The sequence below is a fragment of the Temnothorax nylanderi genome, unplaced genomic scaffold (genome assembly GCF_030848795.1).
Source record: "Temnothorax nylanderi isolate EJ_2023f unplaced genomic scaffold, tnyl_v1.0 TNYL_tig0008_pilon, whole genome shotgun sequence".
Lineage (NCBI taxonomy): Eukaryota > Metazoa > Arthropoda > Insecta > Hymenoptera > Formicidae > Temnothorax > Temnothorax nylanderi.
In genome coordinates, this window is record NW_027249070.1 from 2134650 (window position 1) to 2154472 (window position 19823).

A 19823-nucleotide genomic window follows, 5' to 3' on the forward strand; every position below is an offset into this window, starting at 1 on the left:
GCATCGGCGCGAGTGCGAATACTGACTCGGCGATTTTATTGCGACGAACGCCGAATTGGCGGCCCAGACGAGAAAACGGGTACAAGTGTCATCACACACTGATGAAATAACGCTCGTACCTCGCGGGATATGAGACGCTTTCGCGCGTTCAATAACGGCGAAATAATCGTCGATGGTGCAACGCATTGCATAAGCTTCTTATGGTACGACCTGATTAATTGTGCATTTTGAATAACATAAGCATGTAGTACAGTGAGCATCTCTCGTTTCTGGTTGCATCGATAGCTTTAATTAACTGATTCTATATGTTTTCCTAGATCCAGCTATGAACAGTTAATCAAACATTAACCGTCATTGATGGTATAATTTATTTTAACTATTTATGATTTATTATTTGTGTGATGTTATTTATAGGATTCTTAAACATTTTTACGTTATCTTAAAATATTAAATAATTAATAATAAATATTAAATATAATTTTTTGGGCTGATTATAGATTGATTCACACGCGCAGCGTATTTTGAAGACAATAATATTTTGACATATTTGATATATTTATTCATTTTAACGAAATAACGTGGTTGAGAAATAAAACACGCGTACAAAACGCGTGTGAGCGAGCGTATTCGAGGTGCCGTTGACCTCTTATATTTTACCAAAACAACAGTATCTTATATCTACATAACATTACACGTTTTAACTCCGTATGTAAATGCGGATGCAGCGTCGAATGTGGGATGAGAATGGGCCCGGTATACGAAAGCCTCGAAATTCTTTCGCAAGCTAACGTGGGAGCTAACGAGATGATTCGTGGTACAAGGCCCCATATAGGTGCGAATGAGAACAATATGTCGAAAAGGAGGGCCCACCCGCACGACCCCCCGCCTTTTCCCTCTCTCCGACGAGTTCGCGGGCTTTCGAAACGCCTAATGCATTTCCTTGGTTCGAGCTTGATCGATCGACAACTCGCTACGCGCCACGTTAATAACAACTAGATTCTATCTCTCTTTCTCTCTAGCTCTATCTTACTCATACGAGTGAGAAGTATCTGAAGGAGTTTTATACGCGACATAAACTTCCTCCTCCGAAATGTCAGCGTGAAGACGCTGAGCCGAATACAGCCATTGTATACTTAAGTTATGCGTGGCTTCGGAAATTTTTGTCGGATTCGTTATACGTACAATTTTCCCGTTCCCCAAGCAACGGGATTGTCTTTCGACTTCCGGCTACCGCCTTCGCGTTTCTTATTCTAAAGAGTATACCAAAACCGTTGCTCATTTTAGATGTTAAAAGTTGAATGAAATTTTACGAGTCATCAATAAGTTTTAACTGTCGAGCGACTGGAAAGATATGTTAATTGCTAATGAGTTTAAAATTGTTTGAATTTAGGAACAATTGTTTAGGATTACATAAAATTGCCCAATTTATTTGGTCAAAGTGGGCTTTATTCAAATAGAATTTTATAATCTGAACCTTTGTATCCTGAGATATTTTGTACACTTTCGTTGCACGATTGATATCGCGTAGGTATCGGTGTATTTTTATTGGCGGAATGAAATATGATTCTCGGCAAGTTTGACGAAAGAAATAATATATTTCTCTCTTTAAAAAATTAAGATATTTCCGAGATATCGCGACAACACGCGTAATACAGAAGGTACCGAGATGCAGCGGTATGAAAATTAACCAGTCATTTTATTACTTCTTGCGACCATATCAACCTTTGTCCAACGATAGACTCACCGAGCGAGTTGTATTACGCAAGGGATTCGCTTGCAAAAGGGATAAGGCAAAAAAACGCTGCATTACCTGAGCCTGCTTAACATAATGCGTGCATTGATACGTTCACTATACTTCAGTCACCTCGGACTCTCCACGCTGCGTTCACTTATAATGTTAGTCATTAGTCGACCGATTTACCGTAGAAAAATCGGTTGAAAGTCAATCGCACGTTTCTGCGGGATACCCGATCGTTAGGAAGAAACATAGTGAAGACGGTAAGAAGATTCGAAATATTTCATATGCTGTTTCTTTCATATCTAAATGCATAATCATTAAATGTACTGGTCATGCGGGTATCGAAGGGTTATACCAGTAAAATTTTCACCATATCGCAGACGTTCGTACATATCTATCAATATCGAGTGAAATCGCAATCGTTCGAGTGAAATCGAACTCGTTGTCTTTCATCTATGTAGAGTCACGCTGGAATTTAATATGAAATGTTTCACACACCGCGCGGCGCGTTCGCCGGAAGGAGGACTTAACATTCTTTGAATATTTTCAGAGGAAAACATAACTAGGTAAAGATTTTGACCATTAAGATTGGAAGATATAACGTGGGTTAGTTGCTCCTTTCGAAAAGTGTCTTGTCCTGTCGGGATTTAAGGAAAGGTTTATAATTATCGAACGGGCGTAAGATATACACGGAGTTCTCACCCGCTGCAGCCTTAGCTAGTGAACAGATATGTTTCGCGGGCATCTGGTAGATAACGCGGTTTCGTTGCGTAGCCAGGTCGAGTGGTAACATCGTGTCCGCCTGACGGAGGCGAAATCAATTAACTTCGGCAACACATGCGTGCGTAACATGCGAGTGCGTCTCGCACGCGCGCCTGCGACGGACGCGCGTAGTATGCGTAATACGCAACGTATACAGGGTGCGATAGAAATTGTGGGCCTTTCTTTGATCTCTCGATAAATCTTGATTCTTTTTCCGATTAAAAAAAAATTTCATTTTTAATCACGTATAATTAAATATATATTAGCGATATCGACGCATTTTTTAAATAGCTTTTTGGCTATCTGCTATTCAGAGAAACTAACTTCTGAGGCACCCTGTATATTGTGGCCTGTATGAGGCGCCTATAACGCGTGCATTTGCCGCGTGGGTTGCTATGGGCAACCCGTGACTAACACACGTTCCAGCATCACGTCTCTCACCCTTCTCGTCTCACCCTATCTCTCCTTTTCTCCTTCCTTTCTCTCACTCTTTTCTCTTTTCCTTTCTCTCTCTCTCTCTCTCTCTCTTTCTCTTTCTCTCTTTCTCTCTTTCTCTCTCTCTCTCTCTCTCTCTCTGTTTGTTTTTCTCTCTCTTTCTCTCTCCACGTCGATCTCCCTTTTGTCGTTCCTTCTCTTTCTGTCTTGCATCGGATTCAGTGACGTAACAGTCACCGCGATGGAACTCAAGAACTAATGATCGATTTCGAGGGAGAAAAATTTCGGGTTTTATAGCGCTACGTTATCACATGATTGCATGATTAGGAAAAGACTCTATTAAGTTGTGAACGATGAGTTTATCCTGTCTCTTTTCATCTGTAACAATACGAGAAATGCTTTCGAGCAATTATGTGGAATTTTATGTGAATATTTGGAGCACGGTTGAAATTTATAAAATAATTTTACATATGTCGGTCAAATTGTATACATATTTTCACATTATTGGTCACTAAATTGAGGAAGAAAAGTATGCGAATATTTTCTGTGTCTAGTAGTTCGAAAATAAGAAATGTAGAGATCAGTGGATACCACAGATGGCTAATGGAACATTATATCTAATTATTTCCTAAAAGTGCATTTTCCACAAATTACTTGATACGTTACTGTAAACCATCTCTCTTCGTTTCATGCGACACGTTTATCCTTCTCAGGGACACTCGTCCGTTCTCTCCTCCTTTCTCTCTTACCATCTTTCTCTCACATGCCTTGTACCCTAGGTTAGCGCTTTACGTTCTCATCGTGCTTGCTGGTCCTCTCCCCTTCAGGAGTGGATCTCTATGGAAACTAACGAGACTTGATCCCTCAAAAGACTGCGTGGTAATCTTGCCCGAAAAAATTCATCAATTTTTAAAAAACTGTACAGCGTGAGAACTGATGAGACACTTCTCTCGCCAGTTTATGGTCCTATCGGGATTCTTCAAAGATAAACGGAGCAGGCAGAAGTCAACGTTCATCCCTGCTCCCTTTCTCTCAGCAAGTTCAGGGATGTACCGCACTTCATTACGGTGCAACGACGCGTGACCGCCGAAACGTCGCTTACGCAATGTTTCTCTGAAGCGACGTCGATTATCGATTTTACGATATAGGCACATTCGCGTGCATCTCCGATGTCGACGTATCGTATGTACAAGAGCGACATCGAGATGGTATCTACACGCTGTATAGTCTCCCGCGCGAGAGATAATTTCTCGACCTACCGTGATGATAGAGCTATGCATACTACGCTGCATACTCCGGCGTAATTAATTACCGCGTGTCTCCGAGGCCGATTATCTAATACCATTTTAGAACGCTACCTGAATTTTAAACGAATAAAAAATTTCTTGTAGCTGTGCACGCATGTTTAATCATCCGAAGTTAACAAAATTATTTATTGACTCTTTAATTAGAATTTGTCTTCATGGAATTTGTCTATCTGAAAATAACGGTGTATAAGAAATTATACAGTGTTAGAAGAGATAATCTATCTCTTGATCAAGTGATGAAATTGAAGTCTCTATCAAAATTATTTTGTGAGATAACAATATTTGAAGTGTAGTATCCTTGACATGTCTTCTCAAAAAAACTACTCGGTTGTTTACTCGATCAGAACCCTCCGTTTATATATTTAAGATTAAAATCAACGAGTTAACTAGATCCCAAGCGATGCGAATCTGGGTGAATCTGTAAAAACAAAGCCGCCGCTTGTGGGATCTCCCAGGATAGCGCATGGGTCTCCACTGAAGAGGGATCGTCCCTGAACCCATGGCAGCGACGTGCGGAAGAGAAGGGGTCATGGAACTCGCAGAGAGGGGCAGCGCGTCATGGTGGAGGTGGATGAGGCACCCAAAGAGAGAGAGAGAGAGAGAGGTTTCTACAAGGGATGCTGGCTGCGTAAAGAGAGACGAAGAATCGCGACGAACCTTCGACCATCACCCCCTCATTGGAATCTTCTCTTTTCCTTACTCTTCTTTTACGTTCTCCTCTCTTTTCTGTTTAGCTTTATCTGCTGTCCATTGCTTTCCGACTAGCTTCGAACAAAGAGAGAGAAAGAACAAAGAGGCATAGAGCGAGAAGATGGATCTAGGAAAGAGGAATGTTGGAATGCAAGTTGGAACGAGAAGGAATGAGATAATGCGAGTGTTAAGAAGAAGGAAAGAGAAAGTCGCGACGCAGATATGAGAGAGAAGGTGGCAAATAAAGAAAGAAAGAGAGAGGGAGATGAGAATGAGTAATTCTGATTGTAACGATGACTGGAGACGATTGAATCTTGGTGAGAACCCGAGTCGGATGGAGGTGTAAAGGAGGTGAATAAAAAAATCAGTGGAAAATGAAGTTTTACAAAATACATGAGGAAGACGTTGATTTAAAAAAAGAAAGAAAAGCAGGAGCGGGAAGATCGCCAAGAGGAATCAAGGAAAGAAATAAGTAACGAGATGGTGTCATTTTAAGGTGGGGGAAACTTAATCTTCCAAGATTAAAAATACAATCGTGGCGTTTCGAGAAGAAGGAGGGGGAAGAGGGCAAAGGGGAGAAAACGAGTGCCTGGTTTTCTGGAGTGACAGCGATAGAGACAGAGTTAGGGTCCCATAGGGAAGAAAAGGAGAGACCCAGCGGGAGTTTTGAAGGCAGAACGAGAGAGAGACAGAGACGTGAATAGAGAGAAGCCAGGGCAGGGAGCAGACAGATGAGGTGAGTTAGAGGGAGAAAGAAGAAAGGGGGACTATTCGGTGGAACAGACGAGGGATAGGGAGAAGAGTGAACGGAATAGAGAGAGGGAGAGCGAGAAAGGGAGAGAGAGAAAGAGAGACAGAGAGAGAGAGAGAAAGGGAGCGAAATGGAATAAGAGAGACAGGGAAAGAGAACAGAGAGACCAGGCAGCGAGTGCGCCCACTGAGCCGCCTCCATACCACCTCCAGCATTCCCAGCCTGCACACACAGTTGCAGCTGCACCGCGGCCGTGGCTCGCTCGTGTGCACATGCGAGACTGCGCGCGCGTCAGTCGCATAATCTTGCGATTCTCTCGTGTGTGTATGTGTGTATCTACGTATATATATATATATATATATATGTATATTTAATATATAACTATACTGCGTGACGCGCAACAACGTCGTCGCCATGCAGTTTTAACGACGCCGTTTCCTTCGCTTCTTCGCTTATCCCCCCGTTGGACGAGATTGGATCTACCATCACTTCTGATATTAAGCTCCAGCTGGATTTTCGAAGATCGCTGAAGGGAACAGCAAACTCACCGTAGTGAATCACAATTAGAAACGTACGACACTTTCGCCGACGTAAATTCGTAATTAGATGAGTCGTAAATCGATTTCGACTCCGTCTTTCCTGCAACGTAAGCTCCGCGGGAGTGTCGAGTTACCGAAGTTCACGAACTGACATTGACGAGTGTCGACGAACTCGCTGACGTTGAATTCGCAGGCGGAAGGGCTCTCGGAGATCGATCAAGATTCCTTTCCAATCCGGGTTCACGCGGTCTTCGAATCGACGCCGACGAGCTCGTGGTCGCTGAGATAGCTAATTGTAAGACGAGTTTGAGATAGCGTAGAGACGAGAGTGCAAACCGGAGTATCGGCGATCGGCGCGTGTCTGCTGTTTTTCTGCTGTTTCCCCGGCAAGCCGCACTGCGCGGAGCACGTGCGAACCGCGAGGCCAAGAGAAGTGCACTATCGATCGCGTCCAATCTCGAGGAGCGTGTCCTTCTCGTTAGCGCGATATTCAGCCGGCCGGCATAGGAGGAGACCTGACATTTCGCAAATGTCAACCGCGCTCGCTGGCGTAACTTCCGCGTAATCGGAGCGTGGCTGATGGACGATAAGAGACCAATTCGTGCTTTCCGTGCCGAAACCGTGCCATATTCCGTTTCTCGTTCCCTTTCTTCCGCGACGTATCGAAAGTGACAGACGCGTCGAGAGCGATGGCTCGAGACACGTGATTCTGAGGACAGATTGTAAGCTAAAAAGACTCGACGTCTTCGATTCCTGGGATTCCAAGAAAGCGACGATATCTCGTCATGGATTGGATGAGGAGGCAGGACGTCAAGGAGGAGTCGCAAGAACCTCCTAACACTTTGACGCCGGAAGACGACGACGAGTGTTACTTCGAGGAAGACGCGTCGATAGACGAGGGAATGGTACGTGAGACTTCACGTTGCGTTTATTCGATTTGCGATCGTTTGAAGGATTGATTTAGTCATCTTGCTGAAAAATATCGCTATTTTAATTTTAACATAAATCAGCGTGCAACACGGGCACTTTGTATGCATAGAGGTATAACGGCGTCAATATACATACATATTTATCGGGCTGTTTATAATATAATGAGACTTGATGTATGTATTAATTATATCGTATTATATATGCGCACTTATTGAAATATAAATGTACCGCATGATCGAAACAGCAATCAGGGCGGGGTAAAATTAGTATTTATAGCAATTGCACAATGCAAATTGGTTAAAGATACATCGCCGAATATCGTCACTTCTCCCCGCTTGGCGTTGCATCGGTCAAGGTAGAAATTTGCATATCCCGGTTTGGAGAGTACGAGGTCTCCCTCATTCGAGATGCACTCTCCTTTAATAACGGTTGTACACGAACGAGCATCGTGATCTTCGCCGTATCTCCCGACGCGTCCATGAATGTTAATAACAACGCCGTTATCGGCCGCTCGCCGTGGTCGCAATAATCGTTGGCGGCGGTCGGTTTAATGCGTATATCGCGTCCGACGTTCGCGAATATCGATAGTACGTGAGTCCGTGGTAATTTCGCAATCATATCGCGCGTCCTTTCGATTACGCGAACAATCATTGCACTCGCGGTTTTTTGCGAATTCTCCCCGCGAGATTGCCGGACTCTCTCCGCGAATTCTATCGCAGCATCTGTCACGAGGGCTACGCCCTCGAATTGCATCGCGTTTCCGAGAGAGCATCGAATTTTCTCCAGGTAATTGCCGGGGCGGATGCTGACCGTTAGGGCATTCAGTTACGTGTCGCCGCTATCCCTTTCCCCAACCCCTGTCATTCGTTTCGAGCCTGCATGAGGTCTAAAGCTTATATTACGCAATAACTTTTCAACGTTATCTTGATATTATTTTATATTATTATAACATTATAATACAATTTTAATATTGTACATATGTATATTTGTTTATTAATTCATTTATATATTATACTGACATAAAAAATGTTGTCTTATTTGAAAACAAATTCGTGAATTAGAATCGTTTGGAAATATTAAAGTCCACAATTCTAAATTATGTAACGAAAGTAATTGAGCATTCTTTTTAGCAATTATAATTATTTTGACTTACATTACGCTGATACTTTTCTATATACCATATAAACAGATGTGGCTTCTGCTTCACATATGGATACTTCGCGTAACGTGTCGTTAACGAATATAACGTTGCGTGAATCGGACTTAACCGGCTACGAGAAAATGGGCTCGAGTGTAAAATTACGGCGAATCTACTGTTACGTCCATTGTTGCCTCCAAAGTGACCGCTTGAATTACTAACCGCTGGCGGAGTCATTCCGCTCGCTCGGGGCGAAATTGCATGCGAACCAACGTGCGTGCGCTACGCGCAAACATTTAACGGGGACAAAAAGCCGCCCGCGGCGATAAATCAGATAATTATGCGAGAAAATCGAGACACGAGGGTCGCTAGGGCCACGTATCATCCTTTCTTTATATTAACGTCGTGATATCTAACTGCTTGTAATTAATACATCTAATCTATTCATAGGGCATCGCAAAACATTTTGATAAATTTTTAGCTTTTATCGTTTAACTGGAACAAGTACAAATTGATTAATATTGACGATTTCAGACTGGGAGAATTTTTTAATTTTAACTTACTCATATATTTGACTGCAAGAAATTAAAAGTCACAACGGACAGACTTCTCTTTAAACTTTCTCTCAAAGAAAACCGAACTTCGTCCTCTTTAAAGAATCCGCGACTGAAAGGGGACGCGATAATGGCACTCGGTCTAGGGCAATTCCTGACGGATCCTGGCGACATGCCGACTCGGCCGGAAATTAAGGGAAGAAGGAGAAGTTGCCGGTCGATTCGTCCAACGATTATCGGGATCACGTTTGGATGACATTTACGGAACTTGCGCGAATTCCGCATTTTCCGATGATCGCCGGTGACCGCCTTTCCTTCTCTCTACCTTCCCGGTCTTGATAAGAGCAGGTGATAAGTTACTCGAAGCCACTTCGGAAACCTTGGCAACGCCGAGGTGCTTTCGAGGGGCTACGATGATTCAGCGCCAGCTGCGCCCTCGAAGGAGAAAGAGGTGGTGGAGGAGGAGGAAAAGGAGGATCGGCTGTAGCGCTCGAAATTTGTTAGTCAAAACCGAAACATCGATCCCTCGCCTCGGCAGGATTAAATGTACATGTCTCCTGAGCGGAATACTCGACGAGGTTTTCCACCTTGCCTTCCGCTGCGTGTTCGTCGGTATCTCGTCAATCCGCTTCCTGTTATCTTATTGGACGATCGTATCGGCCGGAAGTGACTCGCGGCCGAAGACGCAGGGGACAGGCGGTAGCGTAGGCAGCGACAGATAAGCTCGGTAGACTAAATAGTTACGAATATTTGCTGTCAAAAGCGGGGAATAATACGCCGTATAACACGAGCGTTTTAACGCTTCGTGCGCGATACACATCGCAAATTGCTTCCTCAAAAGTTTATTACGAAGATTGGACTTATCAAGCGCGTGCATCACGTAAAATTCAGTGACATCGTGTCAAGAAATACTCACTAATGCAATTATGTATTAAATTACAACGGATACTAGCATTGCGTCATGACGCAATAATTAACTTCTTGTTAATAATGACAGTTTTTTGAAAAGCCAATATTAAATAAATGATTCAATCCATCAAATTTTTGGAGACAAGAAAACCAATCTGAAAGTTTCCTTAAGCACACTCAAAGTATCAAAAGCTCGTACATCTGAGTCCCCTCCTGCGTTAATCTAAGTTTATCTCAACATCGAACTCAACAAAATTCGTAAAGTTTACCCTTTGGAAGTTTACATTAACTAATGTAAGTTTGTGTATCCCGTTGCACAGAACGCGAAGTTGTTCTGGTCGCCAAATAGCAGTGCGTACCGAAACAATGGGGTTGCCCGGAGATTGAAATATAATTTCAATCGGAATGGTAGACAGAAATAGAAAGAGGTGGAGATAAAACGATATCAAGATAGAATCGATGGTGAGTCGAAAAGAGGGAAAGAGAAAGAGAAAGAGAGAGAGAAAGAGAGACTAGAGCGAGGGTGTCTGTTGCTCGGAGCTCGTCCGCAGGCAGAAAATGGGGGGATGATAGGCGACCAGTCACCATTTCACCCCACCGGCCGTGGCTACGTCGGGGATGAAGTATGACTCATCCGGGTGCCACCACCCCTGTTTTTCGGCCGTCTCTCGCGTCGGGAAATTCGCCACCCGTTGACTCCCCTCTGGTCGCCGAATCTGTTTGTCGACCCTACCGTGTTGCCAGCGAGTAAACGAGCATTATCATAATCCGTAGCGACAGCGGGAAGAAAGATGCACCATCAGGCGCGTGCGGTTCAGGTGCCCGATCATCATTGTTCGTAACTTTTCGTGCTCAATATGATCCCACAGTCGAATCGCCATTGCTTTTCGAGGACAACGAGTCGTTACGGACGATCAGTGCCGCCACGGTCGAATTTTAGAAAAGAAAGAACGTATTGTGTGTTTTGGGTGGCGAAGAGTTATGGGTGATAGGTCGCACTTTGCGACGTGCCTGGGAATAATGGTGAGTTGACTGTAAAAAATGTTTATTTTGTATTTTGTGTCCTTTATTGATTTTATTTTCTTATTGCACATTTCTTATTTCCAATTTTATTATTTATTTTACATTATAAACGCGTAAAAAATACTGGTTTTTCAATCGAGAGTTTTAAAATTATCAGACTCTTTATTATCTCAGATTCTTTCAATTATCAGATTAATATAGACTCTTATTTAGTTTTCAAGTAACTCTAATTTTGCAAATCTTGAAAAGTAAAAGTATATTAGTTTTTTTTTTACGACTTACGAGAAGTTCTTGCTGTATAAAATTAAAGTAAATCTTGTATGAAGACGTATTTTAAAAATACGAGTATTATTTTTCCAACAAAGACTAAAGTTAATCTCAAAGTATAAATAGAAATTTTCTTTTTTCTTCTATTTATTCACATTGTACTTTTGTCTTGTTTGGGAAGTAAAAGATTCGTATTTCTCGTATTCTCCACCATAGTTAGATCCCTCGTTAGCATGGTAAATGGGATAGACAGCGTCACTGCCTGGCATCAAAATAAAAAGAACACAATCTAATCCACACGTGGTGCAGACAAGAAAAAGATCTAATCCACATGTGGTGGCACGGGTGTCATCACGGTTGCTTGGCGAACGAATTAATCCCATTATTTTTATTCTTTTTACCTCATCCTTCGTCTTCGCAAGAGGATGTGTATTTCATCACATACGTGACGCGTTCTAGAATTGGAGAGTCAGCTCTTTCTCAGCGGGACTCCAAGGATATAAATAACAAGATTTTACTTTTCACGATTTCAAACGAATATTACTTCAATTGTAATTTTTAATTTTTAATTTTAAAATTGTACTCAAAGTTTTCATTCAAAATTTAATGTATACGGTTTGGAATTACTTAAAGAGAAATTCTTAAAAGTTACAAAGACGTGACAACGTCCGATTAAACTGTCATCGAGGAGAATTCAATTTTTCATCGCTGAAGTACGATTCTGAATTTCGTCATGAAATATTTTCTATTCAATATTATGTCTAGAAAACATAATGTCACATCTGCCTCGTGCGATTTGACGAATGGCTTTCGATTATTTTTCCAACGAGATTACGTGGTTCGATCCCCTCGAAGGCGGATTTATGTCTTCGTGTCGGCTGCGCGTAGATGAGGGAATGCACTTTCAGGTGATCATTATTGCAGAGACAGTGAGGGGACTGAGATTCGGGCCCACCCCTTCGCAATCGCGGGGGCGTAGGTTATCTACCGTCATTGTCCAACCGATCGATGCTGCACGACCGGAATTACCGCTACCCCTCGAGGAACTCCCATGCTTTTATCTTATTTTCTATAATAGGGAATTGGCACGAGCTTCTCGTAAGCTCGTAATGAGACCCATTCGTTTTTTGCATGTTATTTATTTATTTTAAATATCTCTGATCGTGGATATATTTCTTTTGTTCCAGTATCTAAATACATATGTTGTTTTATAATTAAGGTCTTATATAACTGAAAGCTTAATATGACGCATAAACGTGTAATATTAATCTACTTAAATATCTATAAATATAATCTACTTAAGTACCTAATATAAATAGAGACAATTAATGAAAAATTTCGATAAATAATGATTTGGCGTTTGATTTTTATTCTTTATACTATTTTTTCAATAAAACAGAAATCATGAAATATACTTTCTGCGTTTCTTCGCTATATTTCGCCCATTAAAATATTTTTATTGTCGCTGACGACGAACTCTAAAGAAGAGTATTTCGTATTATTCATATGGAACTTACGAAGAATGTTTCCTTCCTCCCATCTTACATGTCTCGCGAATTGTATGATGTTCCGTAATTCGTATATCTTCCGCGGCTCTGGTACTCTTTCATTCGAAATCATTCTTGGCGTGGGGATCCCTCAAGTCTGGCGCCGGGCAATAATAACCGTTCACCCACGCCAAGTCGACGAGGTTTTTGCACCATCGTAGTGGCCTCGCGGAGTTCCCGAGCGGGCCTCGCAAAATGTACGCGAGCGAGCCAGGGAATCGATTCCACGTACGCTGTTCTCGCCTGGCGGATCACTTAAACGAACATCTGTCCGTTGCATTTGAACGTGAGCGCAATATCGAAAACGCTAACTTCCTATTAAACACATCACGCACATTATAACCAGGTTTGAAAGAAGCGCACTCTAATGTTTCTCGCGGGTTTTATAATTTTACTAGTTTTATTAGATATTATATGGCGACAGACCCAATCGATCAAAAATAATTGACGAAAGCTGTAATAGCGCGTTGACGTAACAGAGAAGTAAGATTCTACCTTACATATGCAGACGACTCGTGCATTAGGTGACTGATTTACAACGACAAGTCGTAAATTCAATCAAAGGTATACCGTTGTCGCTTTATTCAGGAATTCGTATATAGAACGGGAGAACCTTTACCTGAGCTGATTAGGTCCCCTCGCTCCGGAATGCCATTTATCACCAAGCGGAGACTGCTCCGAGGCCCAAGGAACCGATGCCCAAGGAGACCCCAATATAAGACCACACCGTCACAAAGACTCCCGCAAGGTTTCTTCGAACGATCGCGGTCAATTAAAAATGTCGCATTAGCGAAGCCGAGTCGCAAAACTTCGCCCTCGTGATTATCTCTCGCTGATGCCAATGATCTCGTTAATGTCAATTAAAATCCGTAACATTGAACCTGGCCGAAAGCCCGCTTATAATTATAGGATCATCTTTGGCAATTATAGGATTATCTTAACGTTAACTAGCTAGGGTGTAATTCGGAACTGTCACGCAAGAATAATCAGGTGCGGACGAGAAATTGTTATAGCTTCCTGGATTTTATGAGAGTAACTAAAGTCTTCTTTACAAATCTGTCCATCGCACTTACGCGCGAAATTATTGATTCTACGTATGTAGATACGTCGAGAGTGTTATTCACCGATAAGGCGAGGAGCGTGTCGTAAACAGCCTAACAGAATTTACGCTAAACGCCGTCGTCTCTCTTTCCGGTATTGCTATTTCGCATTTAACGGGCGCCACTTCGCGCCCGTGCTCTCCCCATTGTACGGCACAATCGCCAAGATAACCTCGCTGGTCGGGGGTATCATCTTTCTCATTGTAACCCCGACGCGGAATAAGAGCGTAACGCGAGACGCCGCGCCAGCGTAAATGAAAACGCGAACTATGAAAATGCGCGTATCATCGGAATACATTAGCTCTCTGCATTCGCCGTTCTGCGTTTCTGCGTTTGTCAGCAAAAGAAGCGCGAGGTTTCTTCGGAGATAACGATTCTTCTTGAAACCATGTGTGCTCTATCTTCCTCTGAGTTTATACTAAAAATGTACATAATTAATTTCCATTTGTACATCAAGCACGTTAAAAGAATATATTAATCATCATATTGTACATATTAAACATGTTGAACTGATAATCACATTAAAAGTTAACGAATTTGATTAGTACAAAAATATGTCCATTTTTGAAAGGGCCATTTTTTCTGATTCTTAAAGGGTTGCGTTTACTGTTAAATGGACCGCGAGAATACTGACCGACGCGCTGTTCCGCATGATCACGCTACGCGTTTTTGGGAGCGGTAATCCTTCTCGAGTCGTCTCTTCTTATCCCGGGAACATTACGGAGGGCCCCGGAACCCGTTGTTCAGAAAAGCCACATGTGTCTCTAATGGGTGCGCCGACGGACGGGCAGTACTTATCTCTCCGTAGCCCTCTGCTCTTTTGTGTGATTCCTCTCGCCGGGATCCCTCTCGTGTCCCTCTGCATCGCCGACGCGAGTCCAGGGCCGGCGTAATAAACATCTGTTTCGATTGACAAAAAAACTGCGCGTTAAAAACTCTGTTTAAATTAAACCACTATAAATATCACATTTCGCTTAAATGACTGAGTCATTCGACGAAAGGCACTCAAAGTTCTTTTTTGCGTTTTACTGCGATTAATTCCATATAGCAAATGTTATCGTGGCGAAATTAGTTTGGTGTCACTTGCGAATGTGGAGTGAGTTTCCTACACGAACATTCCCCGTACTCGATGACTCGAACATCTTCGACAGAATAATCGCTCAATTTAGGACGACATTATCGCGAGGAGACAAAGATGAAGAAGACGACGACGAAGAGACAATGAGAGGATTACAGGATCTCCTCCTGCCCGTCATTCAAACCGGCCGCTGTGCTCATACTCGACAAAGGGGTGCTTTTTCGCACGGAAATACCGACGACGTACCGCACTCAAGCCGGATTAATCGACCGAAACGAGTGGTGCGAGGCACTCGATGAACTCGCGGATCGCTCGTCATTCTACATGATGCGTTTTTCCGCGGGGTGCCAGGATGAAATCACGTCCCGTGGGTGCCGTACAAGCGAAGGCACTTTGATATTTAACATATCGCAGTTCGTCTATTGTTCAGATCCACTGAATCCGCGCATCTGTTTCTGAAAGTATATTTATGTATTTGAGTGACAGAGTAGCCACTTGTGTAATACTTTATCCGACATGTTTGTGACACGTAGAATATTAGAAAATTGCGCGAAATTCTATTTTATTGTTTAACTATTGAAAAAAAAAAGTAAAAAGAAACTAGTAGTTTTCATAGTTTTCGGGATTTTGGAAATTTAAATGAAAATTAAAAATTCTGTGGCATTTATCATCGGAGGTAAATAAAAACCAATGAATAAAAAGGAAGGAGGGAAGGGAGCAGAGAGCGAACGAGGTAGCCGGACGGGAGAGATAGAAAGGTTTGCGAGGTCATGGTCAACCGATCTGGTCGACCATGCTCGGTCACGTGAAGCTGCCGCGGGCCGAGCTTTTCGCACAGAGTCACGAAGCTCCCGCACGCCAGCTTGCGTTTTCAATCCCGCTCGCTTTCGCTTCCCACGCTCTCTTACTTCCTGCTGTCGCAAGCGCAAGCCTGACTAATCGATTCGGGCAGATCGAACGATCGATAAGCTATCGCTATCCTCGATGCCCGGCCGATCGCGACCCGGAAAGATTGTGGGCCTGGGAGAATATACAGGATGGACTAAAATATATTTACTTTGGTCACAGCTTCGGGATATTAAATTAAAAGCCAATATTAATGTTTTTTATCCGTTTCGCAAATTCTCTCTAGAATTTTTTAAAACATCGAAATTTCCCGATTATTTGCCGATACGTTTGAAATATCGCGAGATTATATCGTCCTCTCTGGCTCTGTTTTATTTATGAAATCTATTTTTCGTAGTCGTTGGTGATTGTCTTTACTGCTCAATCTGCTATCGTCGCGAAGGACCTCGGGCACCCTCCGGCTGCATTTATTTTTATCGTCCTCGCCCTATATATCGCCGGCGGGCATTTTTATTTTCGGCGGCGAGACGGTTTCATTGACACGAAACCGGGGGGCCCCTCGGCCCCTCGGCGCTGTCTTTACGGCATAATTATTGCCTTCCCGCAGGGATGACTGATCGTCATTTGGGCTTAGCAAACTCATGGACCCGAGCTCAACACATTGCGGACTTACATGTATTTGTACATCAAGCACATCCACATACATATGTTTATGTAAGCGATAGCGCAATAAACATTTCAGGAAAATTGGCAATAAGATACCAGCTAATTTAAGAATAATAAGAAGAATAAGAACAGGACCGTTTGATGTAGATGGTGCAGGATAGCGAAAGCTGAAGCTCGTTTCTTATTTATATCTTTTAATTAAAAGAAAGATAAAAAAGTAATTATTGCCGACCGACATCGAGCTCAAGATCGTCTGATGTCATTACAGACACGTTACGATCATAGATACGCGTGAAGATATCCGCGCGCTCATTGCTAATTAAAAAAGGTCTCCCCCTTATATCAAAATATTCATCGTCCGCGTTGATGATATCTTACGTAACGTCAATTGATCTTTTCATGCTTTCGACTACATTATCGTGCCTGTAGGCGCGGTCGATTTCACGATCGTTGTCAACCGTGTCATTATGTGCGCTAACATAATCAATTTTCGATTTCGAAATTATCCGTTTAAAATAATCCTGAAAAATTGACAGTAACTTTATAATAGAAACAAAATTTGCATTGTTTTTGGATAGTAAATTTAAGAATTCTAGACAAAAGTATTAAATCTCTTTAATATTGATTGCCTAATTGCTGGCTTATCAAATTGGTTTTGCCTATATATTTGCATATAATAGAAGGTTATATATGCAAGTAATAGACGACATATTCGTGGATTATTAGGTCGGCTTGTTCATGGATCTATAGATCTATATGTGGCGATAAATTCGAAGATGCTGTGTATGATCTACAGATAACTATCTACAGATATGTAAATTTATAGATCTAAAAACTTGTTGATCCATAAATTATTATGGCGTTGTTCGTAGATCAATAGATTACTAGAATTACAAGCTCCGTAAGCTGGAAGAGAATGTACAGATCCACAGATTATCGTTCGTTAGATCTCTCTCTGATCTATACTATGCGTCCTCAATATAAATGAGTGGCTTTGTAAATGCAATGCACTATAATCGATAAATGATCTGCGCAGTTTAATTAAAATTTAATAAAAAAAAATCTCTAACAGTAACGAGAGACTTTATTGAAATGATAGAGATTTAATCGTTAATTCTGACTAGCTCATCTTGATTGTTTCTGTCTATTTATAGCCATAAGATCACCGCTGTGAGACACGATCCTCACGCACGATCCTTTTGAGCACCAAGCTCGCTCGGCCTCATCCAACTAGAACTATTTGCGCGCTTAGATCGCGAAGGTTACGAGCAGAATGCACTCGGCAGATGTCGAGCAGCTGCCGCGGCAAATTGCCTTCGTGGCTTGCATTTAATTCGTGATCGGTTGTCTTCACTCTAAACCCCATCGGCTGAGCTCTATCCGAAAGTCTCGCAGCTGTCTCGCAACAGGGTTGACAATGGTCGACACAGTTTTTGCCTATTGACCTCAGGAACTGTCTTGCGCGAAGATCTAATTTTCGTTCATTTAGTACACCCGTCAATAGTTTAATCAATCACTACGTATACAAGATGCCTTCGCAGAATCGTTTGATCGATCCAGAATCTTTTAGCAAAAATTTTATTGGACGTCCTCATTTATGTAACCCTTATGTAATCCTATCAGAAGATTGTACTATTCCATTTTCCCCTCCGAGGTAAATTTCGCAAAGCTTTTCGCATTTTGCAATTCAAGAGTTATTGGTGCTTTGACGACTTTTTGCTAAACCAATTAAATCTATTTGAAATTTATTACGAGGAAAGAGTTGCGAAGAACCTTCTACATCGTTCAATTACGCGAAATTGACGTTCGATACATGATTCTGCATATCGTAAGATAAAAGTCAGAAACGGTTACGCGCGAATACTTCGGTTTATTATAATTGAGCGTGCATGATTATGTTATCTCGGCACACCCTTGTGCTCTCGCGATTTTAACGTTCGGCTCGGCCGATTCGCATCTCGTTGCGGCGCGCGTTCGAGCGCGAAGGAATTGTAAGGAGAGCCGATGACGCTATTAGCGCGAAGCCAGTTCTCTAAGACGAACGACGCGCGTTTTATTTCACTTCCACCTCAAAGTTTTCTCTTCGGGCTTAGAGTCATTTCTCACAATGGCGCCGCGCCGGTCCGAGGCGCGCATTGTCCGCTGGATTACGCCATAAAGTACAATATCTTATATTCGGATTAGGCGGGTTTAGAGGCGCATAACGAAGGTCTGGAGTGCCTTCCAGGCATGTCACGAGTCATTCTGTTAGGCTCGCGCATAGAGAACTCGAAGCGAGACGGTGTCTGTTTACAGACGACTCGCCGGGGTCTTTACAATTCAAGAGCGAATAATTATTCGACGTTTCCTGAAAATAATCCGGTATTGTTAGACGGCGAGAGCGTCGACACGCGAGGAGCACGTTTCACTCTTAGGCACTTAACTATTGTGTATTACTTGAATTACTTTACCCTCTGATTCTCTAAGAGGCAATTTCGATATAAAAATACGATTATCGCAAAGCAAGCGACAAATTTAAATACAAATTCATGTAATATTTTTATAAATTTTATCCTGCACGTACACCCTTTCTCATCTGTGAAGCAGCACGGTTGTTGGTTCTGCGGGAAGAAAGCTTTTCCACAACAAAAATAAGGGACAACATGTTTCTGGAAATTTGTTGGGACAGTATGCACGACGGCGACATTGGTGCGTGCTCGTGCATAAATTCCGGTGGCACGCAACTTCTCTGCGCACGCAGGATAGTGCGATTAGTCTGTAACGTTCCCTCGGTGACTGCGTGCGGCTGCGACGTTAAAGTGACCGCGTCAGGCGGAATAAATTCGCGTCTCTGTCGGGGGTAGATAATGCGAGTTTATCGTCGACGTGTGTCCCCCGTGTGCCCGAGATTAATTGGAAATTTAGGAGAAACATGGCCGTTTCACGCGGCTCTCGAAAAGAGACGATCAATATAATCAGACGTTGTCGAGCGGATTGATTTATTTTGGAATTGTTTAGTCATGTCATATAAATCTAATAAAATATTGATGATTCTTGTTTTAATTCAATTAAGGAAGAACTTTTTATATCTTTTTAACATATTTTATTTGTCTTAAATTAAATAAAAATAAAAATAAACTTAGTAAAATTCACGATTAGAAAATTTTTAGTCAACATCAGTTTCTATTTTTTAGTAAATATCCGTATTAAAATATTACATAAGAAAGGCTTTCAAAAACCATTTACTTTTAACAATATGGAATTATAAAATTTTCCGATAAAGCGACTCGCTAAAAATTTTTTCCTCGAAAATGGCAGTGCGCTCCTAAAAAATAAACAAGACGGTTCGGCATTAGAACCGTTTAAATCATCGACGCTGAAAATAAAAACTGGACATCGAAATTCGAGTGAAAGGAGAGAGAGGGAGAGGAAAACGGGGCTGTCCAGGCCAACAACCCTCGTTACAACAACACGGGGCGGTATGTATTGGGTGAAAAATGCGAAGAGGGCAGCGTGTGGGCGAGACGGCCAACGTAAACACGGAGGGACGAGCCACGCGCATCG

General features: G+C 42.3%; 1 protein-coding gene across 4 annotated transcripts in view; it reads left to right on the forward strand.

Annotated features, from left to right (window-relative positions):
• Positions 1–19823, forward strand: part of LOC139785220 (uncharacterized) — a 121498-nt gene that overhangs the window by 57101 nt on the left and 44574 nt on the right. For 2 of the 4 annotated variants that reach the window (XM_071724393.1, XM_071724399.1), the window contains exon 1: positions 4858–7127. The exons of 1 other annotated variant lie outside the window; for it this stretch is intronic. In XM_071724393.1, the coding sequence (XP_071580494.1) occupies positions 7008–7127 (120 nt within the window). In that variant the 5' untranslated portion in view covers positions 4858–7007. Of the gene's footprint in view, positions 1–4857; positions 7128–19103; positions 19120–19577; positions 19739–19823 lie in introns of those variants that run through there. One more of the 4 variants, XM_071724438.1, reaches the window with a different exon arrangement.